General features: G+C 46.0%; 1 protein-coding gene across 4 annotated transcripts in view; it reads left to right on the forward strand.

Moving 5' to 3' along the window:
- NT5C2 (5'-nucleotidase, cytosolic II) overlaps positions 1-20,409 on the forward strand; it is a 93,888-nt gene extending 73,479 nt beyond the window's left edge. For all 4 annotated transcript variants that reach the window (XM_045024792.1, XM_045024791.1, XM_045024793.1 and 1 more), the window contains 13 exons: positions 4,409-4,500; positions 4,758-4,815; positions 6,892-6,985; positions 8,009-8,062; positions 9,296-9,379; positions 10,203-10,244; positions 13,425-13,532; positions 13,915-13,981; positions 14,796-14,966; positions 16,617-16,668; positions 17,059-17,119; positions 17,862-18,038; positions 19,007-20,409. In XM_045024792.1, the coding sequence (XP_044880727.1) occupies positions 4,409-4,500; positions 4,758-4,815; positions 6,892-6,985; positions 8,009-8,062; positions 9,296-9,379; positions 10,203-10,244; positions 13,425-13,532; positions 13,915-13,981; positions 14,796-14,966; positions 16,617-16,668; positions 17,059-17,119; positions 17,862-18,038; positions 19,007-19,252 (1,306 nt within the window). In that variant the 3' untranslated portion in view covers positions 19,253-20,409. The remainder of the gene's footprint in view (positions 1-4,408; positions 4,501-4,757; positions 4,816-6,891; positions 6,986-8,008; positions 8,063-9,295; positions 9,380-10,202; positions 10,245-13,424; positions 13,533-13,914; positions 13,982-14,795; positions 14,967-16,616; positions 16,669-17,058; positions 17,120-17,861; positions 18,039-19,006) is intronic.
- Positions 20,410-26,500: the final 6,091 nt, after the last annotated feature.

A 26,500-nucleotide genomic window follows, 5' to 3' on the forward strand; every position in this document is an offset into this window, starting at 1 on the left:
CCAGAGGCGACAATTAGCCGTTCCCCTCCGACCGGTACAGAACAAGCCCTGGTTCAGCCACCGGGCTCCCAGATCCCACTGGATCAGGAGGTCGTCCAGGAGTGCGAGCCCACACAGGACCCGCTTGTACCTGGCCTTTCTTCTTCCTCCTCCCCAGATGAGGCGGGGGCAGGAACATACTCCTCGGGCCCTCCTCTGATCGAAATGCAAGTACATGGTATCCTCCAGGGGGTACGAGTACCTATATGTACATCTCCCCCCCCCATGCTCCCTTGTCGTCCAGTCCCTCAATGGGACGGAACGCCATGGCCAGCAGGCACCAGCCCCTAAACCCAAGGAGGCTAGGCGAATGGTCTTACTGGGCCGTAAGATGTACTCGGCGGGAGCCCTGCAACTTTGTGTAGCAAACTAGCAAGCCCTGCTTAGCTGCTACTATGGGTGGCGGTGGGCAGATTTACAGAGTCGGTTATTCAGAACTCCCGTCAAGAGTTCGATGCCCTGGAACAAAGGAAGAAGCTGGTGAGGGCTTCCCTCCAGGCCTTGTTGGATGCAGCTAACTCCGCTGCCACGACTCTGGCCTCGGGTGTTGCCACGAGGCGCATTTCATGACTCCAGTTATTGAGCCTTCCCTCGCAGCTGCTGCACACTATACAGGACTTGCCCGTCAATGGCAAAGGCCTGTTCTCTAAAAAAAACTGGCCCTAGGCTGCAAAGCCTAAAGGGCAGCAGGGTCACTTTGCGCTCTCTCTCGGCATGCACACGCCGGTGCTTCAGCGCCGACCTTTCCGTCCCCAGTCTCACCGCTCTTACCCTGCGACTAGACAAAGACAGGACTTTGCCAGCAGGTGTCGCTTACGCAGTCGTAGGCGTCAATCAGGACCCCAAAGGAGCCAAAATTGCGGTCCTTCTAACCACCAATGGGACACAAGCCTACCCATCCTCGTCCCTCTTAGGGACCCCTCTCACGAGCAATTCCTCTTGCAAGAGGTGCGGACGCTCCTCTTCATCGGAGCTATACAGGAGGTATCTAAGGACGAAACCTAATCCCCTAGGCGAAGGGAGGCCTCAGACCTATCCTAGACCTGCGGGACCCCAACAAGTTCACGATGCAGCTAAGTTCCGCATGGTACCCATGGGGACCGTCATCCCATCCTTGGATCCCGAAGACTGGAATGCCGCCCTCGATATGAAGGGCGCGTATTTTCACGTCGCCATTTCTCTTCCACACAGAAGGTACCCCCGGTTTGGGGCCTACCGTCGTTTCCAGTATACGGCCCTCCCGGTTGGCCTCTATACAGCCCAAGTGTATTCAAAGTGCAGGGCTGTAGTCGCCGCCTCTCTTCGCCACCGTCGGATACACGTTCTCCGTATCTAGACGATTGGCTCATTCGAGGGACCACCAGGCCCAAGTTACCAGTCATGTGGGCATCGACACGGACCTATTCCTGTGTCTAGGCCAGATGATCAATAGAATAATCCACTCTGATTCCCACACAGGGAATAGAATTCATTGGGGCCATCCTGGTCTCCAGTCTCACCAGAGCCTGCTTACCTCAGCCTCGGTTTCAGGCCATGGTAATAATTGTACAAGGTCTACGGACCTTCCCGACAACTTTGGCTCGCACTTGCCTAGTTTCCTGAGTCACATGGCTGTCTGCACATTTGTTTCCAAACATGCCAGACTTCGCTTCCGTCCACTTCAATCGTGGCTCTCCTTGGTGTACCACCCGGGCAGAGATAGCATACTCATGGTCGTCTTGTTCCCCCTGAGCATCCTAGGCTCCCTCGACTGGGAGTCAGCGCCCTCCCTGGTGTATCCAGGGATGCTGTTCCATTCACCCCTCGGGGTCCCTCGTGACAGACACCCCATCTCTCGGCTGGGTGCTCATCTGGGTCAGTTTCGCACTCACGGCCTTCGGTCGGCTCAAGAGCTGGCCTTGCACATCGATGTCTGAGAGCTGAGAGCAGTCTGCCTTGTATACCAGGCGTTTCAGCTGGCGGATCGCCTCAGCAGATCCTTCCTGTCTCACAAGTGGTCGTTTCCTCCGGACATTATCCATTCCGTTTTTCGGAAGTGGGACTTTCCCCGCATAGCCCTCTTCACTCTCGCGAGAACGAAAAGAGAGAGAAGTTCTCTTCATTCCAAGGCCTCTCCCCAGGCTCGATCTTGGAGGTGTTTTCTGATGCCGTGGATGAGCCATCGGCTGTACGTTTTTCCACCGTTCCGGCTGGTTCACAGGGTCCTGCTGAAACTCCGCAGGGACAGAGCGCACCTGATCATGATCGCTCCAGCGTGGCCCAGGCAGCACTGGTACACCAGGTTGCTACCCCTGTCGGTAGCCAACCCTATTTCCCTGCCTCTTTGCCCAGACCCCATAGCGCGGGATCCCGGCAAGCTTCACCACCCAGACTTGTAATCCCTGCACTTCACAGCATGGCTGCTGCGTGGCTGAACCGATCCGAGTTACATTGTTCTGCCTCGGTTCTACAGGATTCTCCTGGGTGGTAGGAAATCGTCCACTCGGTTAACGTATCTGGCAGAGTGGAAGCGTTTCTCCTGCTGCTATGTAACGCACAATGTTTCTCCCGCCGAGGTCCCGATCCATTCCGTCTTGGTCTACCTCTGGTCTCTCAAACAGCAGCACCGGGCGCGGTCCTCCTTAAGGGTACACTTGGCAGCCATCTCTCCCTTCCACCCAGCGGAGAGTGGCCACTCCGTATTCTTACACCTTGTGGTTTATAGGTTCCTCAAGGGCTTGGAGCGTTATCCCCCCCCCCCAGTTGGCCCCCGCCAAAACCTGGGTCTTCAACCTGGTTCTAACCAGTTTTATGATTGCCCCATTCGAGCCACTGACAACATGCTCGCTGACACCTGTCCTGGAAGACAGTTTTCCTTGTAGCCTTTCTATCGGCCAGACGAGTCTCCGAGCTTCAGGCTCTCACGATGGACCCACGGTATACTGTGTTCCTCAAGGACAAGGGCAGTTGTTACCACGTCCGACCTTCCTCCCTAAGGTGGTGTCGGCCTCTCATATCAACCAGAATATCTTCCTTCCGGTCTTCTTTCCGAAGCCACACTCATCGCAAGGAGAGCAACAATTGCCCTCCCTAGACGTCCATAGGGCGTCCGCAATCTATATAGAGCGGACAAAGCCCTTTCGTAACGCCCCCAAACCTTCGTCGTACCGGCATACCGGATGAAGGGCATACCTGTCTCCTCCTAGAGGATTTCATCTTCAATGACGTTGTGCATCCGCACCTCCTGTGTTTTGGCCCATGTTCCATAGAACCACCTTACTGCACATTCCACCAGGGCTCAGGCTTCTCTGCTGCCTTCCTGGCTCACATACCCTTTCAGGGGATGTGTTGTGCAACTACCTGGTCCTCGGTCCACACCTTTGCCTCATTGGTCCAAGAGTCCAGAGCTGATGCAGCCTTTGGCTCAGCAGTTTTGCATTCTGCAGCATCTAACTCCGACCCCACCGCCTACGTAAGGCTTGGGAATCACCTAACTGGAATGCATAGGAGCAATCACTCGAAGAAGAAAAGACGGTTACTCACCGTTGTAACTGTTGTTCTTCGAGATGTGTTGCTCCTATCCATTCCAGACCTGCCCTCCTTCCCCACTGTCGGAGTAGCCGGCAAGAAGGAACTGAGGGGCGGATGGGTCGGCAGGGGTATATATCCTGCACCATAGCGGCGCCACTCCAGGGGGCGCCCAGCTGACCCACCGAGTGTTGCTAGGGTAAAAATCTTCCGACAAATGTGCACGCGGCGCGCACACACCTAACTGGAATGGATAGGAGCAACACATCTCGAAGAACAACAGTTACAACGGTGAGTAACCGTCTTTTCTGGCAGTGATCACTTAAAAAGTATCTTTTAAGAGACTGAGAATAATTACTTTTTTAACATTGCCACCCTGCTGTTTAATTGCAAAGAGCCTCATTATAGCCTGCAGCATAACAACCTTGCACATTGCTGATGAAAGCTCCGTGTGGGTGTTGAAAAAAACCACATGAAAACCAGGGGAAAGTTTAATTAGTTTAAACAAACAATGAAAATGCAGTGGATTTAAGTATCCCCTGGCTATCAGCTCAGGGTTAAGGTAAGGCTGTGGTCACTCAACCATTCTGCTTCCCTGTGTCAGATTTGTTCACTTTACTGACCAACCATGGATATTTTTGCCCTGCTAGAGCCAACACAGCTATGGAGTGTGAAGTGGATTCTGTTTTTACTTTTGTGTTACTAACACACTGTTAATTTCCCCTTCAGCATGGTAAAACTAGGTGTTGATTAAGGCTTGAGGGAATCTTGAGTTAATTGGCCCTTTAATAATCAGATTCTAAGAACTATAGAGTATGCTATTGTTTTATTCAGTTTTTCCCTTTACTATCTTGTTTTTCAGGCCAGAAACTCGGGAGCAGTACCCAAATAAATTTATTCAAAGGGATGACACAGAGAGATTTTACATTCTGAACACGCTGTTCAATCTACCAGGTACTCCTGTTCTTTTTGCGGATACAGACTAACACGGCAGCTACTCTGAAACCTGTAGTTAGCTACTGTAGGACTTGATCCTTCATCATGGAAATGAATGAGTGTTTTGCCATTGAGTTCCTGACAGCAGATTGGGACCTACGCTGGTGTGCTTTGAGTTACATGAACACCTCTCTTCCTCCAGACTCCCACCCCAAAAGTTATTTTAATTTATGATGTTTCTCTTGTTTTAAATTTCTGTTTTTGTTTCTTTGCAGAAACCTACCTGTTGGCTTGCCTAGTAGATTTCTTTACCAACTGTGACAGGTATTCTAGGTAAGTTTGCTGCCTGATTTTATAAAACTAATGGTATAGTGCAGTTTTGAATATATGTTTTAAATAATGGATGCAGGGTACAGCACAAAGCTGCTCTACCGAGGTCCAATCTCCCACTAATGTCAATGCAAATCTTTCCATTGACATCACTGGGGCTAAGATCAATCCTCTTTAGCTGTTTAATATGAAAGTGAACTCCGTGCTGATGTGAAGTGTCTATTAACATCTCTGGAGACTGAAGGCCTAGACCAATTGGATGCAGTAAAGACATTGGCAATGCAACTCTTCCCTCATACTGTGTACCTGTCTCAATGCACTGGTTGCCACAACTTTGCTGTGGAGAAACAATCTCTAGATACAAACCGAGTGAATGGTTAGTTTCCATTTCCACTCTGTTCTTGGCGCCTCAGCTAAGACTCCAACAAATAATGCCAAATGAGTTGGAGATTTGATGACGTAGAAGTTTGTGATCTGAGACCACAAACTTACTACAAACACAGGGGCTACCAAACAGCCCTCAGATGTCTATTTTCAATGCCTACCAGTTAGACTTGTATTTGAACCAGTAACCTAGAGGCAAAACTCCCAAGGCCAATTACCGGAGCCACTTAGGTTCCCCTTATAGTAGTTTTAACATTTTCATGGTTAAGAACCTCATTCACTCAAAAGTGAAATATGCTAATGACATGAGTTTGATTTAAAAAAAAAACAGATTCATTTAATGAGAGAATTGTCTAAAATATTAAGTCTGGTTTTAATAACTTTTAAAGGATACATTTCCCAAATTTTTATAGTAATTTTTTATTTACTTTTCATAGCAAGCTTTTTGAAGCAGGAAATGTACATGATTTCTTTTTCCTCCATCATGTATGTGCATCAGCACCTGTTACCGTGGAGTTGCTCATGAGTGCTGTGCTGTCAATGCTTTTTGGTTTAGAAAAGGAACATTGAGACATATGGGATTTTGGGGGGCTAGGACATTAATATTTACATGGGCTTGCAAAGAGGTGTATGTTTAAAATGGTAGGTTACATTTTGAGCTAGCAAACCTGGATGCAGCTGCATGAATGATTCACATGCTATGAAGTGATACCAGGTATTACATTCTTGGAAAGTAAAGGTTAAACACATATGCAGTTTTGCCTAGGGACACAGGAATTGCCATTCTGGATCAGATCAGTGTCCAGTATCCTATCTCTGAAAATGGCCAGTACCCTTTAATGGACAATTTATGGACTAATTTGCCCATAATAGAGTTTCTTCTTAATCCATATCTGTTAATGATTGGCTTATGCTCCAAGGCATGACGTTTTTTATATATAGTATAAAATCCTTTTTTGAATCTATCTTATGTAAAATCTTGGCCTCAGTGGTATCTTGTGGTGGTGAGTTCCACAGGATAATTATGCACTGTGATATAAAAAAGCAACATTACCTTTTTATCAGTGTTAAATGCATTGACTTTGAATTTCATTGAATATCTCCTTTTTCTTGGGTTATGAAAGAGGATAGCCAGCAACACTTAATTTATCTTATTACGTTCATCTTTTTATATACCTCTATCCTGTCCTCTCTTATTTATCAGCTGTTTAAACTACAGTCCCAGTCTATCAATCACTCCTAAAATGGAAATCTTTCCACGTCCTTAATCATTATGTACTTACCATTCCATTAGTGTCAGGAGGGAGAGACTAGAGTCCCAGTCACAAAAACCTGAAATACCACATTGTTGGTGCATGGTCCAGAGACAGGAGTCTGCTTCCTGAAGTTCTGAATGAATAGCACGTTTGGGTAACAAACACCTCTCATGCTGCTGTATATATCAGGTCTGGTCAGATAGACTCTGTTAACTGGAAACTATTTACGGGGCATTCTCTCAATTCCAGCACCCATGAAGGAATAAAAGAGGAAACAATGAATACAAGTTGGGAATACGAGCTTTGTCTGTCAGATATATTGCACTATCTTGTCTCCCTGGTTGCTCCTTTGTCACAGAGGTCCTGTGGCACATGCACACTTCTTACTGGCTGCTGTTCTTTATCTGACATATCTGATCTCTCTTCTTTCTCCTCATAGCTGTGAAACGGGGTTTAAAGATGGAGACCTCTTTATGTCCTTCAGGAGTATGTTCCAGGATGTCAGAGATGCTGTTGACTGGGTTCATTACCAGGTGATTGGAACTCCTTGGGATTTTTTATTGGTCATTAATTGAGCTACACCTGTCTTTAACTCTTGAAATGGAAGCAGTTAACATGTGACTATATCCCTGTAAAAGAAACTTGTTTTGCCATGTAGTGACCAGATATGTGAATGGTGCAGGACTACACCCTTGGGGACAATGATTCTCTCTCATTAGACAGGAGAATCCTTCGGTCCTATCTCATCCAATCCTCATTTTCCTTAGCTATAATTAACAAGTGATTTAAAGATTGCACCATGAACTGTATTTGCATTTTATACCACGTATTGAAGTTGTGGACTATTAATTTTTGCAATATTGATTTTATTGTACCTCTACTCTAGAGTGTTAATTGCTTCATGCTGTTAGGAATCTGTTTGTTTGTGCAGGTTGGAGAATTTCATAATCGGGCAACCAGATTTTATATATACAAACATATATACCTATGCTATTTGGATTTCCTGATCAATAATGTTTGTAAATATGGCAGCTGAAGGCCTGATTCTGCTCCCCTTAACCCCAGGAAGAGTCCCATAATGAGTAGGATGGAGCACTTTCATATTATTTGATCACATTTTATGCTTCAGGTTATCATCTGATTTCTACAAGATTCAGAAGGGAATTTTTTCATATAGAGTTTTGCTCAATTGACCAGGTGCTTTGTGGTGGTTTTGCCTTCTACTGAAGCTCTATGGTCACTGCTGGAGACAGGAGATCAATGGTCTGATCTGGTATGGCAACCTATATTAGTTTCTGTCTCTAGCACATTCCTTCCTGAAAGGGTTGAAATGGTCTTAAAGTGGATTATTCACCTCTAAAATTACCACCAGAGTAGGGGACTGCATGGCTCATAGGATTTGTGATAGCTCATGCTCTCTCTCTGAGTCACCTGTTCAGATTCATTCCTGGTTTGTATTTTTACAGGGCTTTGACAGCATGGAAGTTGGAGATAATCTGATGTGTGTTAGATTGTTAAGCCCAGCATCTCATGGAGTTCTGTTATTTCTATTTCAGGGAACCCTCAAAGAAAAGACACTTGAGAATCTGGAGAAGTATGTGGTGAAAGATGTAAGTGTGGAGTTACTTTGCTGTGCTGTGCGACATACTGTACTGAGAACACAGGCAGGAAGGAGTAAACCTGTTGATTTGTTTTACTGAATTAGAAAACTGATAAGCGTGGTTTCTACTGTAATAACCAAAGACAAAGTGGGAAGTTCAGACCTGGCCTGTGTCCCAGCCCAATAATCCACATGGCTTGGTTTTCATCCACACATCTATTAAACAGATTATAAAAGCTAGATGAGAATTTAACACATTATGGAGGTGATGGTGTTGGTGAGGCACATGCAGACTCTACTGGTGGGGAAGGAGACTGTTTCTTTTACCTGGCTGTTCTGTTAGCATCATAAACCACAGTGATGCAGCTCTATTGACCTCAGCTTCAGAAGAGGCTGACATCTTTTCCAGACAGAAGTATTGATATAGCCAGCCATTGAAAGAGGCACGAGGGGGAGGGGAAGTTCCAAGAAACCTTCCAATCTCTCAAACTTCCCTCCAAAGTGAGTGCAATGTCTGACCTAGGAAAGCTGAACCTGTGCATTCCTTCCTGCTTTGGGACTGCCTTTGAAGGAAGTGTGTGAGCTGCAAGTGAGCATTCCGCAGCCAGTCTCCACGCGTAGGCCCCATGTATAGTAAAACTTATCTGAATGTCATTTGGTTTAAAGTACTGATACCAGCCAGTCCACATTATGGACTCATTGCCTGCCTGCAATGTTTCATTTTAAAGTAATTAACCAGTCTAGTTACCTGTCTGCAAACTGCTTTGGAAACTTCTGTTTTGGGGTAGGATTAGACTGAATTAGGATTTATAACTTGTTCATAAAAACAGCTCCAGCCTCAAACTCACTCTAACTTTTGGTGTTTGAATTATGACACATCCCTACCTGTAGACTTGCGTGTTCAAACCTTCTACCAAAGGGCTCATTTTGGTAATTTACCTGGAGCCCATGAGGCCACATCTAGTCTGTCTGAAGTGGAGCTGGTAGTGGGTGAGCATGCTACAGTGTGTGACGTGCCACTAAACTATTTAATATCATCATGGGGAGCTCAGGGTCTGCTAGCACCCGTGGACACAGTTCATGATTCCCATTTACATTTCTTCCACTCTTTTCATTTCTACATGCATGGAAGTTTTCCTGATGCTGTTGCCAGTTTAAAATGTGTTGTCTTGCAAGCATGATTTTAATTGAGCCTTGTTTTTTCCAGTGGTAAAGTGTCTGTAATCCTTGTGTGTCCTTTTAGGGGAAAATGCCATTATTGCTCAGCCGCATGAATGAGGTTGGAAAGGTGTTTCTTGCCACAAACAGTGACTATAAATACACAGATGTAAGTGCTGCTGAAATACTTGGATTTGCGTAGAATTTAATGAAGAAAAAATGGATATTCATTTTCATACGTTTTCTGGTTTCACTATGACAACTTTGAGTGTATTCTATATACTTCCTGAGTGAGAGGTAGTGTGATTTAGGGATTAAAGCAGAGGACTGGGTTTTAAAACTCTGATACTAATTTATGGCATGACCTGGGGCAAGTTAGTTACCTCATCTGTGTCTCAGTCTCTCAGCAGATGAAAAGTGCTGAATAAATGCAAAGTATTGTTATTTTTAAAACCAGTCGCTCCGAAAATGCAAAACTTTCCCTATAATCAAACTGTTCTGATGCATACATGAAGGCATCAGACAATCCTGAATCTGTGATCAAGTGACAGTCCAATAACTTTTGAACCATCAAGACTAGAGGGCTAGAAATTGGTGCTTTATCCGGGTGGAGAGAAGCTGGAAATTACCTCTTTTTAGTGATGCAAGGCATTTGTTGAAAGCCCTGGGAAATCACAAGATATCACAGCATTATTATGCATAGAAAGCTCTCAGATCATTTTAAAGGTCTCTAAAATATATTTGAAGTAGTGTGCAGATTTTGAAGGCAAATCTATTCTTTGATTAGAAAAATTACTGTTTTAACTCCAACTGATGTGTTTTATTAATTTTGTTCCCAAATTTTAATAAATCTAATGCCAAAACTGACAGTAAATTGTCAAACTAAAAAAGTTCTGTAGTCTGAAAAGGTGGAGACTGAGAAGTATGTTGTTATAAACTACACAAATGTATATTTTAAAGTCCTGTAAATCATTTCTAATTTTGTCTTTCAGAAAATTATGACATATTTGTTCGATTTTTCACATGGACCAAAGGTATGTGACTCTAGAACCGCTGTTTTACTAGAAATTAATGCACATAATTATCTCTGTGTAGCATTATTGGATTGTAATCCTGGTTCATAGGCTGCATGAGGATTAGCAGATATAGTTAAAACACAGTTGCTATTTACAGAGTAGCAGCCATGTTAGTCTGTATCCACAAAAAGAACAGGAGTACTTGTGGCACCTTAGAGACTAAGGCCTTGGCTACACTGGAGAGTTGCAGCACTGGTAGTGGCTTTACAGCGCTGCAACTTACTCCCCGTCCACACTGGCAAGGCACATACAGCGCTGTATCTCCCTGGCTACAGCGCTGGCTGTACTCCACATGGACGAGAGGAATAAAGAGAACAACGCTGGTGCTGCAGCGCTGGAGTGCTAGTGTAAACAGTGATTAATCTTACTATGCTGTAACTGACCTCCGGAATTTTCCCATAATGCTTTTAACTAAAGAACTCTCTTTGTTTTGTTATGATGCCTCTCTTTGTTTTGTTGTGAACTCCTGGAGCTGCTTATCTAAAAAACAAACACAGCAATTGTTTGCTCGAGCAGAGGCAGGCAGGGAATGTCCACAGCTAGTGTTTGCTTGAGGAAAGAAACAGCATGGCGGGGATCGGGGAAGGGAGGAGGGAGTCCATAGGAGTAGCTGCTTATCTGGTCTGAAGGCTATTTGCATTTAAGAGTGAATGAGAGAGGGGTGGGGGAAGTGGTCGGAATTTGCAAGGCAGCTGCTAACACAGTGTCAGCTCCAAAAATCCACACTCTCTCTCTCCCCCACGCTCTCTGTTACACTCCACCCCACCCCCCTCTTTTGAAAAGCACCATCGCAGCCACTTGAACGCTGGGATAGCTGCCCATAATGCACCACTCCCAACACTGCGGCAAATGCTGCAAATGTGGCCACGCTGCAGCACTGGTAGCTGTTAGTGTGGCCACACTGCAGCGCTTTCCCTACACAGCTGTACGAAGACAGCTTTAACTCCCAGCGCTGTACAGCTGCAAGTGTAGCCAAACCCTAACAGATTTATTTGAGCATAAGCTTTCGTGGGCTACAGCCCACTTCATCGGATGCATGCAGTGGAAAATACAGTAGGAAGATAGATAGATAGATAGATAGATAGGTACACACAGAGAACATGAAACAATGGGTGTTACCATACACACTCTAACGAGAGTGATAGCTCACCTTAATTGATCACTCTCGTTAGAGTGTGTATGGCAACACCCATTGTTTCATGTTCTCTGTGTATATATATATATATATATATATAATCTTCCTACTGTATTTTCCACTGCATGCATCCGATGAAGTGGGCTGTAGCCCACGAAAGCTTGTGCTCAAATAAATTTGTTAATCTCTAAGGTGCTACAAGTATTCCTGTTGTAGTTGCTGCTTAGTTTCCTTATTAACATAGGATCAAATCCAAATAGAAATAGAACATTTAGAGCGAGATGATGTCAGCTGTTTTAAAACAAAAATCCTTAATAATAACATAATCTAATAACGTTGCATTTTGCAGTCAAGATCAGTATGAAACTGACAAAGTTTAGATGCAAATAAGAAATCTTATTGGAGCACAAAAAGGCTTTGTAAATGGAAAGGAATATCTAGGGCCTAATACTGATCCCACTGGTGTGACTCAACTGACTTCAGTCATGTTAGTCCTGATTTACACTGGTACAAGTGAGGGCAGAGGTAGGCCCTGAAATGTTTAAATGTAAAACAATTAGGAGCTCCAAACCTTTGTCTGCTTAGTACATTCAGCTTAATTGATTACTTTGTCAATCACACAATGCGTGGCTCAGCTCCTGTTTCATGGAGTTACTTAATTATTTTCAAGTGCCTGTCAACACTGCACCTGGGCACATGTCACAACTGAAAACCATTTGCTAAATTAAACTCCCCACAGTAAATGAAACAAACTGCCCCATCTCTGAACTGCTGCCACCTCCTCAGTGACGATCTATAGTCAGAAAAATCTTTTGACTCAAAATATGTGCCTTTGCATCGTGCTGTGAAGGTCGATAAATTCAAGCAGGGGTTATTTTCATAACGGGCACCCTTCACTCACTAAAAATACTTCCCATCCTTGAGAATACCAGCTAGGGACTGTCGGCAACCCCTGCCTACCTCCCACCCTCCCGGCTGATTTCAGCAAACTTCAGAGAAAGGTGTGCAGCATAGATAAATGCTGACGGGTGCTTGTGCCTCTGATGCGTGGCTTTGGTACAGAGCGGTTACATGTGGGTAGGAGTCCAGGCTGTTTCCTACCATCTTTGAGAATGCTCACAAAGCCAGCTGCTGACTTCACAAGAATCCAGTGTTGTTTGCAGTGTGGTTGTAGTTGTGTGGGTCCTAGGATATGAGAGACAATGTGAGTGAGATAATGTCTTTTATTGGACCAGCTTTGGTTGGTGGAAGAGACAAGCTTTTGAGCTTCACAGAGCTCTTCCTCAGAATAATCCAGTGAGCATGGATCTATGCAGGATGTCACCTTTATATGCAAACTGGCAGCTATGTAATTTACAGTATCCTTCACTGCAACAGCTGATCTATTATCTTACATGTTCAATGCAGTCATTCCATCTCAGCCTATGTCGTCAGTCTCCCAAACCAGGCTGGACTTAGTCAGTACTGGATGGAAACCTCCAAGGAAAATAAAATGCTTCAGGAAGTGGTGCTGGTAATTCAGTACTCTCCCTTCTGAACCATTACCACAGAATGGTGCTAAGGGCACTATCCTATTGGATTTACCCATTTGACCCCCCCCAAAAAAAAGATAGATTCCTTTTCAGGAACTATTCCATTGCACTTCTTGCAGGATTATCAGTATCAGCCCCAGTCAGATTCCACTGTGGTTTATTTATAATCTGCTTTCCTAAATTCCTCTGCAGTGGAATTTCTCTTGGATGCAGTATTTTTTGCTTTCTCCTCTAAACTGTAGTGTTTCTTGATGATGTTAAATTGCTGTCATGTTGGACCCAGAGGTGGCTGCATTTCTGCAGTGTGTGAAGTGATTCCTCGATATATAGTTTATGAAAGTGTTCTGGGATCCTTCGGGATGAAAGGGGCAATAAATATAGGAGCTTGTATCATAAAATGTATAAGTGATTTGAGAAGAAGCGGCTGAAGGCAGCTGATGCTTTTATGGTTCTTGTTTCTTCCTTTCCTAGCCTGGAAGCTCTCATCAACCCTGGCAGTCCTACTTTGATCTAATCCTCGTGGATGCACGAAAACCCCTCTTTTTTGGAGAAGGCACAGTATTGCGTCAAGTGGACACTGTAAGTACTGCACACTTACCCACATGGTTTCTTTAGGCAGCTTGGAACAGGAACTGGAACTTTTCTAGATTGGACTCTGCATTGAAATTCATGGAAGGCATTGGGCTGGAGTTCGCTTTTCGTTACACCCGGTCAGCTCATTGCTATCAGAGTTGTGTGTGTCACGGGCAGAACTTAGTCCTTCCTGGCTAAATTAGAATACAACAAAGTGTATATTGAGAAGAGTGAAACATAAAACCCCTCCATGTGAGTGAAAGCTGCCTCCAGTCTCCCAGGGAGAGGCAGGGGTCCAAGAGAAGGAAGAATTAGGAAAAACTGGACAGAAAAGATCCACTACACCAGTTGCCTGTCACTAAAGTTATTTCTTTCCTCTTCTGTACAGGTTACTGGCAAGTTGAAGATTGGTACCTACACAGGGCCTCTGCAGCATGGCATCGTCTATTCTGGCGGTAAAGCGAGAGCAATCTCATGTGTATTGTATAATGAGCCTAAACAGAGATTTAGCTTCTCACCCTACTGGCATAGTCGGGGGTTGTCAGGTTAATCGGTGGCAGTGTTTCTGATAGGCAAGTCCTTCAGTGTAACCTGGAGGACCTGCTCATCATCCAGTATTGTGCAAGGATTTTAAAGGGCATGGGAGAGCTGTGGCTGGTTTAGCACACTTGGGACTTGGCCAGGGGTTCTCAGCTGTTTTCATACTGCAATGCCAGGGTCAGCCACTTGCCAGGTGCACCCCAAATCCTCTGCCCCCGTTCGCATGTTGCTTCAAAGGATGGGCAATGGGAATGAGGGTGATAGCTTACACAGCTCTTCCGACACATGAAAAGGATCTGGCTCATTCACTTCAGGGGAAGATGAGAGCCCGCACTTCACCCCACTTACTGCCCACAGCACTGAGCACTTGGTTCAGGCATTCCTGTCGTGCAGATAGCTGCAAGTGCTTGGCTACTGTTGTGATGTGCTAATATGGAGCAGACCGGGGCTTTGGGGAGACCCCTGAAGAATGCTGCTTTCTGGCCCAGCAGAGACAATACACTTGGCAAAGATGGTTTCTGGGAAGAGAGAGCCAACTTGCTGTGTCTGTACCCACAGCTCCCTGGGTCTTGGCTGTCAGTGTAAGCTCTGTGAGTAGCTGCAATTACTGGACTCTTGTTTTTGCACCGCAGTGACAGGCATGTGCCTGAGTTGTGAGCATCTGAAATGTGAGAAATCTTTCCCTTCCGATCACAATTGCTGACCCACCCTGTTTTCATTCCCTCACAGGTTCCTCAGATACAATCTGTGACCTGCTGGGGGCTAAGGGCAAAGACATTTTGTACATTGGAGACCACATCTTTGGAGACATCCTAAAGTCCAAGAAACGTCAGGGTTGGAGGACCTTCCTGGTGATTCCCGAACTAGCCCAGGAGCTGCATGTCTGGACTGACAAAAGCTGTACGAAACTAGGCAACCACTTTGCTGTCACTTCACTGGTGCAGCAACATTGACCTCACTGTGGCTGGTCTATTGTAACTGGGGGGAGATTTTAGCGCTATTTTCTCAAGATTGTATTGTTTGTATGTTGTCAAGGGGAAAAGCTGGGGCAGGGTTTGGAGGGGCTCTATGACAGTGTGCATCTGCTTTTGTTTATTTTTTTTCCTGAGATCTTCCCCTTGCTTTTGGCATCTGTGTTAGGGGCTGATGCAGTCCTGTTACCCGAGGGAAAGGATTGGAATACTTGCTCAGCCTTTCAGACCACAGTCCTGGCTGTTGATAACACTGTCATCTCTTAGCGAGGCTGGATCTAGGCCTTTTGCATTTGGACACAGTGATTTCCAGCTGCATTGTGTATTAAAATAAGCTGTACGTGGCATAGATAGAAGCTGCGATCTGATGGGGTAAAGTGTTCCAAACCCATGTAATTTTTTCCTAATAAGCCACACCTCTTTCACTGACTGGATCAGTACGTCCCTCCATCAAACAGTCACTTCTCAAAAGCCCTGTTAGAAGATGGCTTGTTATTCATTAAAAAGTATGTTAGCTGATTATGTTCTTCTTATCATGGTGTCTGATCCACTGACGCAGTCCCTCTCTGGAGGGAGTTCCAGTTAATTAAGAGTGAGGGCTGCTTTCTGCAGCTCACCTCCTCATGCACTTCTCTTCCTCCATTGGCATCTGTGTCAAAGTGATGCCTGAATCCCATCCTGAGCCTCGAGCACTAACAGATCTCCCCTGTCACTAGGCTAGCCCCTTTGCTGGTGAGCTGCTTGTAGGGCAGTAGCAATGAGGATCTCATTTGTTGGGTTTAATTGTGTCACTGCAGAGTAATAGCGGAACAGCAGTGCTCTAACAAGCTTAGAGACTTACTTATTCATGATGTAAAGTTGCAGGGCAGATGAGGACAGGGAAGGCAGGTGATAGGGGAGGTGTGAGGTCAGAGCAGGGGGATGTCTGAGGTGAAAGTAGCTCCCATGTTTAATCCCTAGGATAAGCCAAAGATCCCATTCTCCCATGGCTGGAACACAGCAGCTCACCAGTATTATAGAGGAATTAGCATGGCATTAGTTGCAGTATTGGACTAGTGGGGTCACCTCCCTCTGCTGTCAGCCTTCACAGCATTCCGGTTTTCATTTCATTTAGCTTGTTTGTTTGTTTTTTCTATTTTTCACTTCATTTATTTGAGACCCAGCTTCGTTCCATTCAGCTGCAGACAGTGGCAGGAATCACAACACAGGACAGAACTGCCTTCAGTGTAGAACCACTTTAATGGCCCAGTCCTGCCACCGTACTCACCAAATTGCCCCATTGATGTCAAAGAACTTATGGAGGTGTGGGCCCTAAAGCAAGAGGGATCAGTCCCAGAAAACAAGTCCTGATCCCTGCCAGGCCTGCACAGTGTGCATTCAACTCTTTATCTGAACCATCTAGATTAGACACCTGTTTCTCGGCACGTCAGCCCTAGCAGCTGCGCACTCTGCTTTATTTTCCATTCCTGGCCACAGCCGCCTCCTGTGAGAAGAGCTGGAAATGTGATGCTTTTGCTTTTGGCACTTCTTCAGTTTTAGCACTCTAACCCTCTTTCTTCTCTCTTCTGGAATTATTCAGCCCTTTTTGAAGAGCTGCAGAGTCTGGACATTTTCTTGGCGGAGCTGTACAAGTGAGTATTCCAACGTTCATATAATAATAATAATAATAATTTCCCTCCACCACATAGCAGCTGCCATTTGAGGATCTTAATGCACTTTTGCAAATATTAGATAATGAATCCCAACGAGTCCCCTGTAAGTTAAGTAAGCAGTATCCCCTTTTTACACATGGGGAAACTGAGGCATGTAATGGTTATGACTTGCTCAAGGTCACACAATGAGTCTGTGTTACAATCAGGAGTTGATCTCAGGAGTCCTGGCTCTTAATAATCCTGGGTTCTACCCACAAAGCTAGCCTTCTTTCCTCTATTTCTTCCTAACCAAAAAATACCCCACCCCTAAGCCTCCTAGTTTCCTAAACGTTTTCAAACAATGTTGTGTAATTTTTCTTCTATAACCAGGCATTTGGACAGTAGCAGCAACGAACGGCCTGACATCAGTTCCATCCAGAGACGTATTAAGGTATCAATTATAAAAACACCTTTTCACACTGAAGGATCCCGAAGTGCTTTACAGTCTGATACACAACCGTATACTGGGATCACTTCCCTCAGCACTAAAATGCAGCAGCTTACAGCATGCATACCTTACAGCAGCATTACACAATAGCTTTCTTAAGCACAGAAGTAAAGTATATCACACTCAACTGAAATTAAAAAGGAGCTTTAGGTAGACAGAAGGCTATTACCCCAGTTGGAATTTGGCCAGGACATTGGGGTAGCACGTGCACTGTTGGGAAGAATGCAATGGTCAAGACCTTGGTTTGATGCCTGATCTAAAGGTGGCACTTGCAGAAGCATAGTGCCCCTTGGTACCATTCTGGGGCATTGATTCCATATTGACTCAGATGGGCCACCGCTTCCTGCAGCATTCTTGGTGTCCCCTGGAAGTTTCCCATCTACTGATCAGGCAAACCCTGTTCAGATGACCCCACAGCCTGGTAGCATGGCTGCAGCTATGATGAAATGTCATTGATTCCAGTACAGCTTCCCCCCCATTAGATGTGAATATGGACTCTGTGGGGTCTCGCTATTAGAACACACACAGCCTGTTCAGTGCCTCTCTATTCTGAACCCCTGCAGAATCTGAGCAGCCCAGGAACTCAGAACGTCCCAGTTACGTGACAATCTTTTCCCAGTCTCTCTGTTTGAGTTTGCGTTGCTCTCTGTCCGGCCAGAGCATTTAATCTGCCTTTTGCTTGTAGAAAGTGACTCACGACATGGACATGTGCTACGGGATGATGGGAAGCCTGTTCCGTAGCGGCTCACGACAGACCCTCTTTGCCAGCCAGGTGATGCGTTATGCAGATCTCTATGCAGCATCTTTCATCAACCTCCTGTACTATCCGTTCAGCTACCTCTTCAGAGCCGCCCACGTACTGGTGAGTTGTAACCCACTGAGAAACCAGCAGCGGTCCTGACAGGCAAATGCCATTAGAACTGTCTAGTGAGTGGTGTTGGCAGAACCAGATAAACACTATTAAGGACTTGGGGATATCATTACTGTAGTGCAGAAGAGATAGGAAACTCACATTCTCATATTATGGCTAGGAGGCGCTTAAGCTCGTTATGGAGTGTCTGAGCTCTTTAGTGGAGGGTGATGGACTCCTGCTTGCTAGGATGACATTGGCCACCCCAGAAGCTGTCCACCTTCCCAGCTAGAGACAGTAATGACGGCTGCTCAGTGGGGATAGGAGGAATTATAAAAGAAAAATACTGGTGCTTAGAATAAAGGACATGGGGCTCATCCTCAGAATCACATCTAGAACAGCATAGAGTTGGGGATGCATGCAGTGATGCGAGAAGACCATACAGAGGGATAACACTGGATCTAGTTACCAGTTTTGCTGTCATCCACACTGGCTTTCCTATGGGGAAGTCCCATAAGCTGTAATGGGGCTAATTATTGGCCCTCAGTACTGATGTTGATGTTAATATTAATGTCAATGTCACAGGCTTGTGCTATCTCAGGACGCTTCAGATGATAACAGGCCAATTTGTTCTGAATGGATAGCATGAAAAGTCACTGATCTTCTGTAAGGAGCTATGTGCTTCAAAGAGTAGTGGAAACTATTTCTCTAGGATCAGTTTCAGCCCAAAGCCCTCATGCATGCCTGCATTTTAGTATTAGTTCTGTAATGCGACAAGCACAGCATGGTGGGTCCTGCCTTTCTGGTCACAATCACAAGGGTTACATATCAGTACAGCATATTTAACAAACTTCAGATGCTTGTTTTTCATTAGTATCTGCATATATTGGAGAAATAATGAGAGCATCTGCATGGCTGATCACAGCATTTCTCCTGGGACAGTTAAGACGGGTCCAATCCTCCCTCTCATTTTTGTATAGATGCCACATGAATCGACGGTGGAGCACATTCATGTTGACATTAATGAAAAGGAGTCACCTCTGGCTACACGCAACCGCACCTCAGTGGATTTCAAAGATTCCGACTACAAACGGCATCAACTGACCCGGTCAGTCAGTGAGATTAAACCACCTAACCTCTTCCCCCAGACTCCTCAGGAAATCACACATTGCCATGATGAGGATGATGATGAAGAAGAAGAGGAAGAGGAGGAGGAAGAGGAATAGGAAGGAAAAATGGAAGCCTCTCTGAAGACAAAACATGATTATGGCAGTGATAAGCGGGAGTGGATTCCCATTTTCGGTTCCAGGGGGAATGAATGTGATTCTTTCAAAGGCACATTTTGAAAGTTTCCAAAAACTTTTTAAAATTAACTAATCAGAAGGAGCCCCTTGTTTTTAATTTTGCGAATCTGCTCTTTGCAGACGGTTCAAAATGCCAATGGATTCTGCACTACGGGAGATTCTAACAGTGTATTCAGACTGGACTGCACACAAGTGTTGTCTATAATGACTCCCCTGTTACATATTAGGGATGCTGCATGATTTTTCTCTTTTTCTTCCCATTGGTGCAATTCATTTGGTTTTCATTGAACGGTGTCTTATGAACGGTTTGGAATTTGTACAGTCTCCACAGAGAAGGAAGGATGCAATGTGCCCTGTAGCAGACAAAAAGGTCTGACAAGAATCCTCCTACTGCGAGTTGTGCCACTGTTCTTAACTCTCAGCTTTTTGGGATACAAATTCTCCCCCTACCAAATACTGTATTGTATCCAGGGAAACGTTATGGCTTCCAGCATTGAATTTACCCTCTGCTAAGCACAAGTTTCCCCTTATAAGCGGTTTAATGTTCTACATTAACTCTGGCAATATCTGATTTCAGTGGGATTTCGGTACTTACTAGCATTCAGTAGTTTTGAGTTTGTCAGAAAGTCTGTTGTCCTCCCCTTGGTGGATAAAGACTTAATTCTTTCATCATTGGCATGTAATGCATGATTTCTGTTACATTTATAAAACAAGTGACTCTTGTGCCATGCTCTCATCTATCCCCCCTCCTCAAATCCCCCTATATTTTCAACCAGTATTATTAGCAAAGGAGCTTGAAATTGTATCTTTACATTGTATGTTAGTTATTTTTTTCCCCTAATTTCTGTTATCTTTTTCTCTGCTCTGCTTTAAGAAAGGAAAGGAAAGCATCAAAGTATCCCAAAGATAGAAAAGCCAAACAGCATCTGGAGTGGAAGTGTGTGCTTGGGCCACCCGTCCTAGCCTCAACTTGGCCCAAACTATAGAATCATAGGACTGGAATGGACCTTCAGAGGTCATCTAGTCCAGTCCCCTGCACTCATGGCAGGACTAAGTATTATCTAAACCATCCCTGACAGGTAGAGAGAGAGAGAGTGTGTGTGTGTGTGTGTGTGTGTGTACGCACGCACGCACGCACGCACGCACACTCTGCATCGCTGGTCCAATTGTGTGACCCATGCAATTCCACAATACAGTTTGTAGCTGCCCGGTCTTTCACATGGAGCTGTAGCACATAGAGACCCAGCATGAATGCTTCATCTTTAGCCAAGAGGAAGAGATTTGGCTCAAGATAGCTGTAGTCTCCAGGCTCCTGTGCTGACACCTGCAGTTGCTGCAGGCTGTACCTCCATTTCAGAAATGAATATGGTGCACTCTGCTTCATTTGTCCTGCAAACAGTTCTCCGTGTCCTGTCTGTGCCCTTTGGACCTCCACCTGGTGTTAAACGCAAATCCCTTGTATGTTACCATTCCCTGTAAGATGTGGTATGCAGTACAGCTGTGTTAACTGTGCAGTGCCATTTACTACCTGTCATGGGTGTGGTGGTGTAGCTTATTCCAAACTGCCATTCATTTGTGAAAGGTACAGAACAGGGGGCCTGATTTTAAAGAATTAGACCTTTTGGTTCAATCTCATAATTGCATTTGATCTTATGTCACATACAGTGAAAAACAAACCAGCAGGAGGTGCTATTGCTGGGAGGGCAGGCCTACAAGTCAATAAACCACGATGGTTCTAGTATTATTGGCCTGTCCCTTTGTTTATCCATCGCTGCCGGAAGGTGTCCTTGTCACATCGCAGCTGAACAGGGTGAAGGGGGGAGATTTTGCTAGGTACAGTGTTGGCGAGCCAGGAAACCATCAGAGTGTTTGGGTTTTCAGAGATGTTGGCCAGCACTTTTGTCACTAAGTTTTAAGGACGACAGTATCCAGCCTCCTCCTGAAAGGGACTCAGAAGACGTGTTCAGGGAAGTAAGATGGTAACTTGATTGATTAAAGGGCCCCAAAGAGATGGGAAATGAGTTTTGGTTTAATTATATTTTTTCAGACCCTAGCGTGTAAGCTGGGAGCAAGTCCTTGCATACAAAGGGGATGGATTCTGGGCTCATCACCATTGCACCTGTGCATAAATCAGCTATCCGACACAGGGCACACCAATCAGAGCAAGGATGAAAATCAACACTAAGCCATTGCATTCAGTAATGGAGATGTGATATTGTGTGAAACTATCAGGTCAGCTACATGGTTTTTTTTGGCCTGGTTGGAGGGGTGGAACAGGTTCACAGTGAATGGATTTAGAAACTATTTTTAAAGACTTGTGAGATAACTGCTCTCCCACCAGCAGCTACACGCAGACCACCCCTTCCTGCAACTGGGTCAGACATTTCTATGGCACTGGTTCCCCTCCATCTGAGGTTTCGCCTGTTCTAGTGAGTATGATGGGGAGAAGGACACACATCTACCTCTTCCCACCACCACTGCTAAACACTCCCCAGTGTTTGTCTAAGACCAGGGAAGGGCCATCAGAGCTGGTGCAGAACCTCCTGCGGTGTCCCTTGAAGCCACATGAGATTTAAGGGAAAACAGGGATGTTATGGTGGGGCGGAAGAGTGGGAATAAATGTTCCTGTTGGAAAAGCTGGGTCAGGGTCAGGGGAGTTTTCCCCAATTGCTCCAGCAGAGCTGGGGATTTTACCCAGATTTTAACGTAGCACAGAGCAAATGTGTTTAAGTAAATTTTCAAGTTAAACCTTTCATGAGGCAGTGCCCTCGTAGCGACACTGGTTTGTCTTGGTTTGCGGGAGTGAAGATGATCCCATATGGCTTCAGAACAAATCAAACAACTGTCCGTTGATAAGAAATAAATATCCTACCAGTGCAGATTACCTGATGCTTTCTTTTCCTCCTCTGAAACAGAATTCAAAACTTAGCCTAAATGAAAGCAAAAAGTCTGTTTGCACTCTGGATTCAAGAATCACATCACTGCACGGTTGTGCAGTAATACCTCAGGAAGATTAGCTGATCTGCTGTTGGAGTTCAGTGATGGTCTCATTGGGAAGTGCAATATCGCCCCCTCCAGGAAATGAAGTTTTGTAATTATTTGTATTGCTGATCCCTACAACACTAGAACTGATCCAGCAGCTTTTTATGATGATGTTCCCAGTTCATGTAATTATACAAGTTTCTTTAAATTGAGCTACCTGAAGCCTCATTCATATAAACCCTATTGAGGCTGTTTTTTTCTCTTTGTGACCAGGCTCCATTACAAGCAAGCCCTGAAATCTTCCTAGAGTCGTAGTAGCTACTGAATAACTAAAAAGTACAACTGGTTAGAGTAATGTCTGTAAAGAGTTTTCTATACACATGCACATCTACTGAGCATATATAATCTTTTCCCCTAAAGAGTCTGTTCACAGAAGAAGGTTGTGAAACAAATCCCAAAACTAAGGGCTTGTTCCTGCTTCCTCCATTACTGTTAGTTCAATTCCAGCGCTGGTGGCACTAAAAGCAGCGTGGCCACCAGCTGTGAAGCAGATTAACAGAAGAAGAGGAAGCTGTGAAGCAGAAGAGGAAAAGTTTCCCCCTGACTCTACTTCTGCATTAGCCTCTCCCCTTGTCAGACCTTCTGTGCACGGAAGAAAGGGCTCCACAGCAAGCTGAGGAAGGTGCCACCTAAACTAGCCAATAGGAAAGGCCAAGGATAGGGGTGTGATACAAATACCCCTCCTGCAAGAGAATTAGGTGCCTACATCCAGGCCAGAGAGGGGGCATCTGGCTCTGCCTGGGATTCACAGGCATGAACCAGCTCCTGAATGTTGGTGCCTGAGCCCCTTCTGCTGAACAAGAGGAGGAGGCAGTTCCCTTTAGCCCAGAGCTTAGAACACTAACCCCTCAGGTAGGTTCAATTCCCACCTTTGCCATGTGGAACAGTTCCTTGAACACACACACTCCGCACCCCCCTGTGAGCACCCTAGCCCTCGGGCTAGTCAGTCACACGCTGGTCCAAACCCTTATGTCAAGTGGAACAGGAGAGATGGAGACAGACACCAAAGGCCAGTGTGCAGGAGACGAGAGTTGAATCCCTACTCAGCAGGCTGTAGAAGGAATTGAACGTGGGTCTCCCAGACGCTGGGGGTGTGCGTCTAATCCCTGAGCTAACACAAGGCACGAGTGAAGCCAATGCCCTGAGGGGTGTTTTGGGCAGGACCCAGGCTGTTAGGCAGCCTCTGAAAACATGGGCTCAGGCCCTGCACGTAGGTGAGGCTCTCTCTGGGTCTTAGGCCCCAGCTATGAAGACCAATGTGGCTGGGTGCATGATCACTGCCAGCCAGTTAGAAGCCCTGGGGATTTTATTGACAGAACTTCAGGCTAGGCAGCAGCTGAGCAGGGATGCTGAGGCTCAACATTCTGAACGTACAGCTCTGTAAGGGCAGCACCTCAGTCCCTTTGGGGTTCTAGCCTCAAGGGAGTTGGAGCAGACTTTATTTGTTCATCTTCCTTGGCCACTGGCTCCCAGGGGGAGGGAGCTCACAGAATGGCCAGGCACAGGTATGATTCTGGCCACAGCAGAGAGTGGTACAATTCCCGTAATATAATTTATATCATCCTCCCCCGTGTACAGAACCCAAAGGTTAAAAAAGGATGACAACACTAAGAACGTATCAAATTCCTTCTAAGTGGCCTCCATCCTGGGCCACTTCAGGATGCAATCAAAGCAGACACAGAAGTACTACAGGCCAACACTCCCCTTTCCCCACAAACCAGAGTGACTTTCTCTTGCTCAACCAACAGATGCAGCAAGAGGAGCCCTGCTACACCACCAGCTCTTCCTGTTACTGTTGAAGTAACTTCCTGACTAAGGTCCTTACTCACCATTATATAGACTCATAGGGACAGAAAGTCAAAACTGAGTCCTCAGGTGCAGCCCACTGCTTTGCCAAACCAATTCTTGCAGACAACCCTTGCATACAGTTGTAAGCAATGACATGGGGAATAAGTAGTTACTACTGGGTTTTTCACTCATAATCCAATGGCTGGAAGTTGAAACTAGACCAATTCAGACTGGACCCAAGGCATACATTTTTGAGAGTGAGTGTAATCAATTATTGGAACAAGGGGGCTTTGCCATCACTGACAACTGTAAAATTAAGCTTGGCTGTTGTGCTAAAAGTGCTCCTCTGGGAATTCGTTTGGGGCAGTTCTATGGTCTGTGCAATGCAGGAAGTAAGATTTGATGATCACAATGGTCCCATCTGGCCCTGGAATCTACTGGCCAATCTTCCAGCCAGAAGAAGTTGGGCGAAGGAGACTGGCTGGACAGAAAGTGTTCCTGGTCATGCAAGCGCAGACATGGCCCAGCTGATTTTTCAGGGTTGGTCCCTCCTTTTGCCAGGGCTGGATCACAGTCCCACGCTGCACGTCTCACACTTTGTGCCTGACCCTGCCATACCACGGAGCAATTTCTTTGTCCACCTCGGCCTTAGCCGTACAAAGGTCACCCCCCACCCCCCCGCCTCCCTGCAGGCTGACTTCGCTCAGCCTCGTTTCAGACCATCAGTCAATGGCCCACTGAAAAGTCAGGGGCTATCAGCTCAGGTAGGCACCTCATTTAGACAAACCACTGCCCCCCTCCCACCATGGCAATGGTGGGAGAGAAGCAAAGTCCTGCATGAGCTGTGGTAACTGAAATTCTCACTCACCTTTAGACATAGCTACCCACCCTCTGCCCCCCTCATCCCCCCAGCAGGGAGGTTAGGAAGCAGATTGGCAATCTGTCACCCTTCAGCCCCACAACCAGCTCATTAATCTGTCACTCTGCTGCCAGGCCCAGTCACAGGCCCATAGGCTGAGGGATGTGTAGTTAGCACAGCCTCAGTGCGTGGGCGGTGACAACTCATTGAACGTGGAAGAGGTGGGATAGCCAAGTGAACTTTTTAGGGGGCAGTGACACCATCCCTCTGCTTTAACGAAATGGCCTGTAGGGTGAGTCCTAGGACAGAATAGCTGCCAGCAGCCTCCAGCTCCATGTTCACACAATAGCTCTGTAATCACTAGCTGTCCCAGTCCTTCCACAGGCTGCAGCCGACAGGAGTTTAGGCAAGGTCTGATTCAGATCCAGCAGCCACACTGGGTCGAGGGGGTCTCCCGAAAGCAGTTCTGAAAGACCAGTGCCCTAATATGGACCATTCCTCTCTCCCTACCATCTGTCTGTGAGGCAGGGGCTTCCAGTCACTATTGGCAGAGTTGCCCTTGGCATCCTCTTTGACCAGCCATGGACGACTTGGTTCCTCTCCTCCTGCTTCTCACTGTGTAGGGTTTATGGTGGGTTCTTTGGCTTATGCTGCCCCCTGCTGGAATTCCACTGGTCTTGCTCTAAGCCAGAGTCAATTCTTCCATCTCTCATTTATCTCTCTCTGCCAAGAGGTTGCAGATACTGAAAACTGAGAATTGTCTTGAAAGACAGACTGTAGCACTGTATGGCAGCTCAGGGGCTATGAAAGTCACAGCCTGTCCACCCACACCCACTGTGTTGGAAGAGAGGGGCAGGATACATTACAATGCGTTGTGCTGTGCAGGAGAGTGGACCTCGCCAGCTAGTCAGTTCATGAGTAATGGAGCGTGAGAGGATTATGGCCGTCCGATCGCTCACAGAGTTAACAAGCAGGCTGCTGGGGAAATGACAGTATTGGAATGGGCACTTGAGAAGAAGCTGCTCTGTTTTTCTATGCCATAGGTCACCTGTCTGGCCTGGAGGATCAAGGCTAGCTTGCTCTGGCATTAGGCTACTAGACAATCTTGTAGAAGATGCAATATCCCACTGCTTCAGCACTTTCCTACCCCACCCAGAACTGGGGCTTCACGTGCAGCAGATTGAGGGGCCAATCCAAACAGCAGCTGATCTTTCAACAGCTTCTGTCTGAAAGGCAGCTCTTGACTGTGATAAGCTGGTGCTGTGTGTATGCTGGGGCCAGGGTCACTTAGGGTACGTCTACACTACAAGACTATTTCGAATCTACTTAATTCGAATTTGTGGAATCGACCTTATGAAGTCGAATTTGTGTATCCATACTAAATACACTAATTCGACTGTCTGAGTCCACAGTAACGGGGCCAGCGTCGACTTTGGAAGCGATGCACTGTGGGAAGCTATCCCACAGTTCCCGCAGTCCCC

Source organism: Mauremys mutica, chromosome 7, assembly GCF_020497125.1.
Source record: "Mauremys mutica isolate MM-2020 ecotype Southern chromosome 7, ASM2049712v1, whole genome shotgun sequence".
Taxonomy (NCBI): Eukaryota; Metazoa; Chordata; order Testudines; family Geoemydidae; genus Mauremys; species Mauremys mutica.